At 41.4% G+C, this 11,869-nt stretch overlaps 1 protein-coding gene across 1 annotated transcript; it reads right to left on the bottom strand.

The window, feature by feature from the left end:
- Nucleotides 1-6,512: 6,512 nt before the first annotated feature.
- Nucleotides 6,513-11,234, bottom strand: LOC148905162 (uncharacterized). Its single transcript, XM_089024395.1, has 2 exons — nt 10,957-11,234; nt 6,513-7,726 (listed from the first exon to the last, which is right to left on the bottom strand). Exons 1-2 carry the CDS (start codon nt 11,159-11,161, stop codon nt 6,702-6,704), a joined length of 1,230 nt encoding a protein of 409 aa, XP_088880521.1. The 5' UTR covers nt 11,162-11,234; the 3' UTR covers nt 6,513-6,701.
- Nucleotides 11,235-11,869: the final 635 nt, after the last annotated feature.

Raw genomic sequence — 11,869 nt, 5'->3', positions numbered from 1 at the left:
TTCGAATCTTTTAAATATCCTATCTTCGGTTAGAAATAGGAAGCGAATACCTTTGCAGACTCGGAAACTTACGGCTTCTTACCAAATCAGTGCCGAATAATTCGATGATCACAGCTAGCAGACTATACTGTGTCACGGCGGCTTCAAAACAAGAATTCTCTGACCAGCAAAAATGACCATATACATTACCCAAACTTGCATGGACTATGATTTAGTAAAGCCCTTCTAGTTAGAAAAACGAAAAATACTATATGTATAACAAAGATATCAATCAAAATGTTGTGATCTTTCGATGATATGTATTGAATTTCTAAACGAACTCTTCGAAGCTCGACCCGATAGTCCCTTTTTGATGCTACGCTCATCGAAATGCCGCTGGTTTGTCGGAGTGACGTGCTCAACTACGATAAGAGCTATTGATATTATTTAACAAAATTTTACCCATACCTTATATACACCTTAGGTTTGTCAAAAACCTGCACTTGTTTTTTAGTGGTACCTGTTTTCTTTCCATCACTCACAACCAATGTTATATTGTACGTAGTAGCATTAGCATCAAGATCATTGACGTTAAATGCAACCTTTACACCATCACCAAACATTGCAGGAAGAATGCTAGAATTGACTTCACCATGTTCTTTGCTCGGTATGAGCGTCCATGAAAAGTTCAGTTCATGGTGCCGATTCCAGGGCAGCAATGTGTGATAGGAGTCATAAGCATCAAATAGCAAAGCCTTCATTCCTCTGATTACAAAGTCCTGTCCCTTGATTCTTGCAACAATTTTATTTTTATTCAGCTGAACAAATCCATATTCATAATTTTCTCCATAAAATGTTTTATTCACCTCAAGTATTGCGAAACACATAATATAAGCGAGCTTGGATTTGCCTCCTATTTCAAAATATCTTCTATTGATCGACCGATCCCTGTTTCTTTTTAGTCTATCATAAATGACGAAAAAATATTTGAAGAGTCCTTCATTTTCACCAATACCAGTACCAATACAACCTAAAAGTGTAGCCTGATCCTTTTCATTGCATCTGTTAGTAGTTTTCATTTTAATTGCAAGGACACCAGGAGTCGGTTCTTCGGCTTCAAAAGGATTCTTGGGCAGTCCTATGTCAATAAGGGGCGGAAGGCAATTTTTGTCCACTGAAAGTTTAATGTTGTGCATGTTATTAAAAGAAAGAAAACGATAACTAGCTTTATGCTGATTACAGTAAATTAAAGTTTTCTTAGAACTTCGATGCTTCAAAACTGCACTTAAGCACCTATATAAGGGCCGTTGGACAGGGATTGGCAGGAAACTAGTAAATTTGATTTGTGACCTCAGCATCCAAAGCGGATTGCGCCATTAGCAGTTGGTTAAAACTTCTTGTTAATTCAAGGAGTTGGATATAAACTTCTTCCTTCACTTTATTCGGAGTGATTTATTACCACTTCCAATGAATGAATCGACATGCACTTCTCGATTTTTAAAAGAAATTTGTGGTTAGCAGCCCATCCAAGTGCAAAGCAATGATCCGAAAGAATGCGGCCATGTATGTGATTGACAACGTTAATTTTGGTCATGCGCCAATTAAATTTTCAACGCTAAATAGATAATATAGCACACCAAAGCAAGTGACAAAACCCATCGTTGAAAGGGTCGCAAACTATCATTCATTATCAATATTGCTTTCAACAGTATCATATAAATAACAACTGCATTTGCTTACGTGGGTAATTAGTAATCAAATACGAAGTCTCGAAGAATTTGTCTTGTTTTATCAACTTCTGGATTTCGTATAACATTTTTTCTTGATCTCTCTCTAAACAGTAGATTTCAAGTTCTGCCACAAGGTAAGGAGATACCATTTTGTACGGCTTAGGGCTGCAATAAAAAAAACTCTTTTTTTAGGAATGTCTTAAAATGCCTTGTTTTACATCTTTTTCAGCTTATGAATGGGAGTGACAAGGAAATGTTCTATTAGTTTCTAGCTGGGACTACTTGCGTTTTGATCTGTAATGATTAAATAGCAGATATTATGGACGGATGCAAATGGTGCAAATGAGACTACCTGATGCATTGTATCGACCCGATAGCCTCACTTGCATGGTTCTTCAAACAAAAGAATATCTCATTGTGGGCTGTGATAAAGAATATACCGCAAGGCGTGACTGCCAGTTTCAGTACCAATTCTGTTTTTGGCACCATAAACTACATGTTATGCAGGGGCGCATCAGTTCACACATTTTTCTTACAAGTCGGGAAACTAAATTTAACTTATAATTATTCTTGACAAGCCATGCATCCCCTCCCCCCAAAACGCGTTTTCGTTTCAAATAGACAGCCAATGTGAAGGGTTCATGGAATACGGCCTTTTTGTAAATTATGATGTTTATTTATGTTTGATAATTAACAATCATCGTTATATCAATTATTTTTGGCATTTTCCAAACTTTTCTTAGAGCACCTACTGCTGTTTTAAATGTAATACGAATTTCGGTTTAAGAGCGTAGATTTTGTAAAGCATGACGTTTCGGCTTTAACTTTTGATAGACTTCAAGAGAAGTATACCAGAATACTATTGTATTGCAAAATCTGAAAACTTAGCACAAGAAGCTTCGATTGCTATTCATCCCGCTCGGTCGCCAATGAAGAATGACCTCTGTTATGTTTCGTGTTCTTCCTATTTTGTTTTCTGACAATCCCCGCGTGCTTCATAACTGCAAACAGCGCGAGCACGCTCTTTTTTTGTTCAATCATAGGCTCTTTTTACTCCTTTAATAGTCTTAAATGAGAATGGGAGCAGAAATATTGAAGTTCCACGGTCGATCGTGAAGGTAGTGATATATATTGGGAAATGAGAAACCCCATGCTAATCAGTGGCTTCTTATGCGCGTGTACTGATGAGACCAGTTTATGTATAATAATTCAACAACACAATACCTAAATCGAAGCAATCTCGTAGATATGTACCCTGACACCTTCTCAAGCTGATGACTGACCTACGAAAGAAAATCTTAGCATGTAAATACAATGTTACGATTTTCAACCCTCTAGCTTGTAACTCGTTTTTATATAGGCAACTTCCAGGGAAGGGCAGTCAATTTCCTTTGAGAGTTTTCACTAAATAATAAGCGAAGTATGGGCAAACCGGCCTCGCCTCTTCTTTTCATATGAATGGAAGGTTCTTATATAGCGCATTTATACAACGTCTCAATGCGCTTTACATTTATGACCAGTGGATGACTTTACGGACTGCATATTTAGGCCACGGCTATTATCAGCCGTGCAGTTTACAATCATAAGTGATTTGCTAGTCCATTAGTTTTATGCTGAACCGGGAGACAATCCCCTACTCTTACACGACTTGAATGATTCAATAGCTTCTTTTATGTCCCCCATACTACTGCAGGTTAGGAAGGGTTGGGAGACAGAGCCTACGGTTTAAAGTCCTTATCCGAGAAGCCTAGAAGGTCTAACCATTTGCAGATATTATTACGAAGGCAACACCTTTCCCTTGTTTTAAGACCCTGAGTGTTGGTCTGGCCGAGGCTTGAACCACGATCTCCCAATTATTATTTGGCTATAGTTTCGTAAGAAATGTTTCGGCACCCCTCCCATTTTATATTTTCCTGCTTCCACGCTCTGATTTCGGTATTCTTACGATTACCAATCGAGAACATAAGAAAAAGTACTTGCATCTATCTTTACCTTGTTAACTACTTTTTCTTTCATGGTTTTGTGCACTTCTGTATAGGAGTACATGTATTGATGTCGAAATGTTTCGTTGCGAACCATTATCCAGACAGCAAAGTAATATCCTAATAAGCAAAAATCCAGGACAATAAACTTGGTCTCTGCTATGTGACTGTATGTTTTAGTCTATGTCACTAAGATATAACATATATACATATAACATATAACATATGTGAGTTTCAATTTGCAGGGGCGCAAGAAATTTCATGGCTTATCATGGTAGTATAACTTTTACCATACGTCTTTTTGAAAGATTTAGGGCTTCCCAACGTTCCTCATGTAGGCTCTCGTGATTAAAATTTGAGACCAATCAGTATGCTTACAAATTTCTTTGTCGTTAAAGCAAAGGGTGCGTAAATTAAGGAGTATGTATATTTACCGGGCTTACAACCATAAAGTTCCATGCGAAATGCCACATTCCTGTGGAACTCTTTTGATTGGAGCAGTATTGACTTGGTTACCACAGGAAAAGATAAATAGTTCAGTTTCACACTGTGCCTGTCCTTGTTTGCTACAAAATTCTACGGGGATGAAATGTGAAACATCAGTAAGATACACTGAGGTGATGAGGGAAATTTTTTTGTTTTTCGTGATTGATTCTGAATTTGTACACAACATTTGGATCCCTGATTCGAATTATTTGGCAAGTTAATCGTGAAATCTAGAAATGTCTTCATTCCAGAAAACAATCCTTGATCCTGGAATCCAAACATACGAAACCGATCCCTCCTCATGACCCTGCAAGATACCAACGGAAATGTATCACGAAGAATACGTAGTTCCATGCATAATACTTAATTAAACATTGACATGACATGTTTAATATATAAATAAATTATATTGCTTGAATCTGGACTGCAGGGCAGTACGCAAATGCACGCACTTACATTATTATTCGAACTACTGAATGCTTTAAATTCCTGTCCATAATTGTCTGCATAGAAAAGAAAGAATTCTGTCATCCATTCTGCTACCGAATCATCCCCATAACCTTGAGTAGCTATGCTTGTAACGACCATTGGCTTGTTGAATTCCACCTTCAACCATGGCAGGCTGTTTTCATCACTTCTGTATCCCGGTGGATAGGTCTTCTTATTCAATCTGGCCTGATGGCCACCGTACGTCGAGAAATCATTATTAAAAGCTGACGAGGCTGTAATTTGACTGTCTTTAATCCTCTCATCCTCCAAACCAAGTGGTTCTTTGCAACCTATGAAATTTAAAAAAATAAGCTCGAAATAACAATTTTATAACAATTTAATATATCTTTTGCGTATGTTCAACCGAGAGATGCTTACATACCCATTACAAAATACTGATTACGATACTAAATTACAATATGTTGTAGTAAATGATACTAATTACAAAAAAGGGAAGAAGCAAGCAAGCGCAAGACTAGCGTACTCTGAGCATGTGATGTAACTTTAACATTATATATAACACAATGGAATAATGTTTAAACCGACGCGCACAAAATATTTTTTAGTTGTTTAATCGAAAGGCCCCCGCTAACATAGACAGTAACCATTTGAAATAGGACACTTGCATTGTGTCGTGATTAACTACAACTACCAGAATGTCTTTTACACTTTCTTTTTTTCAGTTAATTAGCACCCATCTTCTTGATATTCTCATGAAGCAATATACATTTATGTAATTTTATTAAGTTAATCTAAGGATACAATATATGAAATACTGGGTATATATATGCCAAACTTCTAGTCATAGCAACGTTAATTAGGTATTTCAAATGCATCAGTTCCACTTAGATCAGATTCGCGCCCTCGAATGTGGGCCAAAGATAAAGATAAGAAAGTAAATTATTAGCCATTAAGAATAAACAGTTAGGAATCTTCGATAAAAAGCTGATTCGTGGTTGATAACGTTTTCATATTTTTTGTACTGAGAGTATTTACCACTCCTTTTTCTCTTGCTTACGTCTGCTCGTTTGAATATTAAATGAGTTCAGTGAAAATAATACCTCTCTCGCTAACAGATTAACTATAACAAGAAATCCTTATTTAATCTGCTCCTTGGTTTATTTATATTTTCATTTTATTTTGGATTTTAGCCGAATAGTCTATTCACAAATAATAGCACGTAGGGAGAATTTACTTATACTTTGCTTTTTTCGATCTTTTCGCGTGTTTGTTATTTTATAAAACAAATTAAAAACAGTTTTCCGTGTTTGATAGTCTGATCAAAACACTTGGGATGTTGGGAGAACACTCGAGAAGCTGAAAACCACTACGCTACGCGTCGTGGTTTCCTACGCTCCTCTCGTGTTCTCTCAACATCCCGCGTGTTTTGATCAGACTATCAAACACGGAAAACTGTTTTTGATCTGTTAAGTCGAAAAAGAGCAAAGGAATACAATTTATTGCTTTCAATATTCAATCAACGAATAATAATATCAAAACAAATGTCAGAACTGAACACAAAGAAAATATATTTTATATATTTTGCCTCGAACAGGTTTCGTTGGATGCCGAGTCCAAACAACCCAAATCCGAACAGGCGGTGCACAATAAAATGCGCTTCGCAATCTAAGGGTGAAATGTCAATATCTGAGAATCCGAAAAATGTAGTTTGTAAAAAGTTCCTGTTCACTTATTACTTGTTAAAAAATAATGTCTATTTGTTAATTATACACGCTTGCCCGGTCAATTAATGCTGAGTTCCACAAGGGGCGTGTGGCTAAAATATCTGCCTTTAAAACTTACTAAATACGATAAAAACTAATTAATCTACTTTTAAACTCATCACACGTAGATGAGCTTGGCGTTGGTGCTTGGGTGGGAGGAGCCTCGGGAACTCGGCGGAGGTCAGCGGTAACTATGGCAACCCTGTCACCTCCAAATGATTCTCCAAGGTGCTTGGAGAGGAGGAACAGGAAGAAGGGCCTCCCACCACAATGATCCAAGCACCAACCCAAACTAAGGTCACTCCAGGAAATTAAGCTTGAGAAAGATAGCGCGAGATCGAGGCTAAGGATTCTGTAGGTGTCCGGATATAACTTTGATAAGCGTTACTAGTCCATCTGCCAAGGGTTTGGATCATGTGATCTGGAACACCATTGCGCGCTGCAACTGTGGCGGCTCCAATCCTGAAGCTATGGCTGGAAAAATTACCAGTCACTCCCGCACCAGCGAAAATATCCCTCAGCCACGACGTCAGCAACTCTCGAGACAATGGTTGGCCATTCTTTAATAAGAATAGTGGACCTGAAGCATTTCCTCTTTTATGCAGAAAAGCGGACATTGCAGTCACCGCACACAGTGGGGAGACGCCACAACCAATGTGAACATAGCACCCTGCGCGGAAAGGATCGGTTTTGGATGCTTTGATCCATACCCGTAAGCACGATGGTCGGTCCAAACTATCAAACGACAAGTCCGAGACCTGCAGGTGAATGGTGGGGTCGAAACTGGCCAAGCTGGAGACCGTAAACTCTGCCGATCGCAGGAAACCAAAGTATGCGAGCGTACATGACGACCAAAACATGGCATGGTCAAACGAGTCAATATCCAGGGCCTTGAAAATGGTGAGCATGAGAGCGTCGGTAATCGGTAGACGCTGTGAAAACTGGGACCCTTGGGAACGTTTAATGCCCCGAAAGACTTGATGCAGCCGCGGACAATTTACCAATGGATCTGCGTGACCCTGCTCGATGTGAAGGGCCCGAACCGCTGACAGGTAGACTTTAATAGACCGATGCTGAAGCGACTGTGCCAGAAACGTTACAAAAAGACATAAAGTTCTCTCATCTGCAGGTAAGACAGGAACTTTGCCAAGCTGATGGCAAAAATCAATAAATTTACGCTGAGCAGACGCGTAAGTGCGACGTGTGGTGGGAGCCAGGCCATTTAGGAGGAATTCCTGACACTGTTTCTTTAGAGTGGACTGGTCAAGTTGAGAAGAAGCTGATGCGGAATTGGAGTTGGGGATCGGTGTGCTGAAGGAGCCAAACGCCTGAACTCCTGCCAACGAAAACGGGATAAGGCATCAGCGATTGCATTGTGGACGCCGGGTATGTGGAGCGACGAAAAGGAAAAGTTAAAGCGCGCTGCCGCTAGCAACAGACTGCGCAACAGCCGCATCAGGTCGGGGACTTTAGAAGTCCTGCCGTTCAGCATGAACACCACAGCCTCGTTGTCGGAACGAAAGATGACATGCTTTTTGGACCACCGATGGCCCCACACATGCGCGGCTAGAACGATCGGAAAGAGTTCCTTATATGCAATAGATTGAGAACCCTGCTTCTCCAACCAGACACCGTTGAACCACGCTTGGTCCAGAAAAGCTCCATAACCAATTGCTCCTGAGGCGTCCGATACCACCTGGGTATCGCCTACGACTGGGATACCAGGATACAGCCAAAAAGAAACCCCGTGCCACGTAGAGAGGAACTGGTGCCACCAGTCTAAGTCGCGATGGAACTCGCAATTCAGACGTATAGGATGGTCTCGCTTGCGGAAACAGCCTAGCAGGTCAATCATGCGCCGTATAAACGTGCGACCAGGCCACACCACCTTCGCTGCGTGGTGGAGGTGGCCAATCAACGATTCTAGGTGATGTCTATTACACCAGCGTCGCGACCGCCAGGTAGCAATCAATAGTTTAAGGTTGCATAACTTATCTGCTGGCAAACGAGCAATTTGGTTCACTGAGTCCAATTCGATGCCTAAAACAACCAGGGTAGTATCAGGGCCTATGCATTTGTCGGGATGTAGCGGAACACCTAGAGTGCGGCATACTTGACGTGACTTAGCTAGGTTAACTGCGCAGGTGTCAGTGTTAGGAGGGCCCGCCATGATAAAATCATCAAGATAATGAACGAGATTGCTAACTTGGTAATTGTTCACCAAAATCCACTCTATCATCGAGGCTACCGCATTGAAAATAAACGGGGCTGATCGAAGACCAAAAGGTAACGCTAAGTCAACGTAATACTTTCCGCGCCACTTCATACCGAGAAGGTACCTGTCAGAAGAATGAACCGGAATATTACGGTAGGCCGATTCGACGTCGAACTTTGCCATCAGTGCTCCGGTACCAAGGCTAGAGATCATCCGAATGATTTGATCAACCCTGACATACTGAAGGGTAAAAGCCTCGCGGTCGATACCATCGTTCACACTAAGTCCCCTGGGAGATGAAAGGTCGACTATGAGCCTCCATTTTCCAGGCTGGCCACGCTTAGGTATCACCCCAAAGCTGCTGACGTGCAGGTCAGGAAGGGGAGGTTCGGAGAAGGGGCCCGCGACCCTGTTCGACCTGACCTCGTTTTGCAGATACGAATCAATCACCTGAGGGTTGTGGATAGCGGTTTCCTTGTTACTCTTGGCCGATCTTAAAGAGCTGAGTTGACTTTGGAATCCAACTTTGAAACCATATCGAATCCCACTTAAAACATAAGCCACTTCAATCTGGTCTGGGTGTGATAGCAACTCTTGGGAAAACCACTCAACACTAAGGGGCGTGACGTCAGATACCAACGGGAGGTTAAGCATAGCTGAAAAAAGATACAATACGACCGTGAAAATAATAGTGACCGGCAGATGTTCCGAACTGCTCACACGACTTAAAAAGAGATACGTGAGGCGATAAACGACGAGTAAAGCTAATTACCCTAGATAGGAACTTAGACGGGGTAAAATTGCATGCACATAAACATAATATATCGAGAGTAAAGTATATGCTATGGGAGGGGGAGGACCCACTCTGGCGATAACACGGGACTCGAAAAGAACGAAAAATTAGCAAAACAAACGCGTAAGAGGGTCCCGACGTAAAGCTTGAAATGCTGTTGCGATAGCATACAAAGGGACCTACAGAGACAGCTAGAAGACGGCTTAATTGTCCTAATAACGCCGCAGCCAATCATAGAGGCCAGACTGACAGCAAAGCTAATTTCTTAAGGGCCTGGTTACGCGAAAAGATTGTATCAAGGTTTTGTAAATATAACGCGCTAAAAGGTATGACAGCATAGAGAGATAACACAAAAGTCCTAGCACGAAAGGCTTTTTTTTTTTTTTTTTTAAATATATATATATATGTATATATATCATATGCAATGAAATACCAGTGACATTGTCTGCGTTTCTTATAAAGCCTAGCATGCAGAAAAGAAATAACGACGGAACGAAATGTCCCGAGACCATTGAAACGTTCCAGACAATTGACAATACACAATCTAAATGCACTTGAACTGTCTAGACAAGATTACGAGCGAAAATTATAGTGCTATACAAGATAGCTAAAGCTAAAGAACAAATTAAACGGAACATTTTTTTTTTTTTTTTTTTGTAAGAACCATAAGTATAACATAAAGTACTAGCGTGCTTGGATTAGCGGCGCTTAGACCTGTGAAGTTCCCCCGACGACTCGGCAAACGTGGATTTCCGTTTGGACTCCGAAGACTCGTCGGTCCCACTCGGGCAATCTACCAAGCGATGGCGGCCAGAACATGAAGAGCACTTGTGTGCGAAGCGGCAGCCACTATAACGCGAAGAACACTGCCCCCGATTCCAAGAACGGCATATGGTGTCGCTATTGGATGAGCCCTTGGGTTCTGCTCCTTCAGCAGCTGTAGCACTGAGAGCGCGTGGGACAGATCCCGCGGTGTGGAAACTGTAGAGCTGGCTATTGATGTGCGACCAGTCTGTGAGTTTGCTTGCTGCTGCGTGCTCACGAAAAGCCTTATCGTAAGACAGCCAAGCCCGGCCGCTAAACTGGCGATAGGTTCGCAGAATAAGCAGCTTGTAGAGCAAAAGATCTTTCCAGCGATTGGGAAAATAAGAAGTCAGCACGAGCGAGTAAATGCTGAACGCCTCGACCCACGTCATTATGTCCTCTACCTTTCGCCGCTGGCGCTTGGGCGTAGAGGTCAAAACGATGCGACCATCAAAGAAGAGTTGGGGCTCGTTTTCCGTCTCCACCAGGTTAGGAGAAATGAGATCGCTCATGTCGACGAACTTGCCACTGATGATCTGGGTAACCAGCTTTGCGGGAACGGGAGAGCAACCTGGGCCAACGATAAAAGGCTGATGCAAGACCGCCGAAACAGATGGCAATGATGGCGCCCAAACCGACGAGACGGAGCTCGGCACAGATGCTGAGAAAGCTAGCGTAGCGCTTGTGTCAGCCAATGACTGCGATGGTAGCGTAAAAGTGCTGGCGAATGAAGGTACAGGTAAAATAGACGTACCTGTAGCGTCCTGCGTAGCAGAAACCACTGCGGAGGTGGAAGAAGTTGGCAGTGCAGGCTGTGAAGAATAAGGTGGCGAGGAGGACGAGTTTCCTGACCCATTTGCAGAGGATGCCTCCAAAACCGCTTGAACAACCTCCCGGATAATCTCCTGCCGGTCTTCTGCAGAGAGTACGGCCGTACTACTTCGTGTAGCCCGAGACATAACGAGAGTATAGCGTAAAAACAAATAGCGTTGGTGTAGCGTACAAACTGCGTAAGCTAGCGTTAGCGATATGAGATAGCCTTTTGATGACAGATACTTGCGATAACAGGCAACTTAGTTCAAGTCTAACTTTGCTTAAATATTTTATTTAACCACATTAAATAATTACAACTAATAACAATTATTTTAGTAACTAATTACTATATATTAAAAGAATCCGCAAAGAAAAGTGTGAGCATTAATTCTGTTATTGAAAGTGGATGAGTACCACATTAACGAAAAGTGATTCAGGAAGCGAAATTCCACAGTTTTGCTCCAGTATAAAAGATTGAAATGTTTCTCGAGACACTCGGTTTTAGGTAGCAGTAGCTGCAGTGAGGTAGAAGAGACCCTAAGATTATGATGTGTTTTGTTATGAGAGGAAAGATCTGCAAGGCAAATCGGAGCCAAGCCACTGATCACTATACATGCTTGGCTTTTTTGACTTTGCTCGTTGTACCTCATATTCATTTTCAATTGTGCAGATCTATTCTCAAGTTGTTTAAAGCCTGGTTGAGTGACCTTGATCAAGGGTATCCCAAACCTCACTACAATAATTAAAGTGTGGTTGGACTAAAGCATTGTGTATATGGAAATTAGGGTTTTTTAAACGAAATCACGCTTACATCTATACATTGAATACGTCCTATTCCTTAGTGAACTAGCTTG

The sequence above is a fragment of the Actinia tenebrosa genome, unplaced genomic scaffold (assembly GCF_029948245.1).
Source record: "Actinia tenebrosa isolate PJP-AT-01 unplaced genomic scaffold, QUT_ActTen_1.0 PGA_scaffold8__29_contigs__length_14323225, whole genome shotgun sequence".
In the NCBI taxonomy this organism is placed as follows: domain Eukaryota; kingdom Metazoa; phylum Cnidaria; class Anthozoa; order Actiniaria; family Actiniidae; genus Actinia; species Actinia tenebrosa.
The sequence above is the reverse complement of the archived record's forward strand: the minus strand, read 5'-3'. Positions and strand labels throughout refer to the sequence as shown.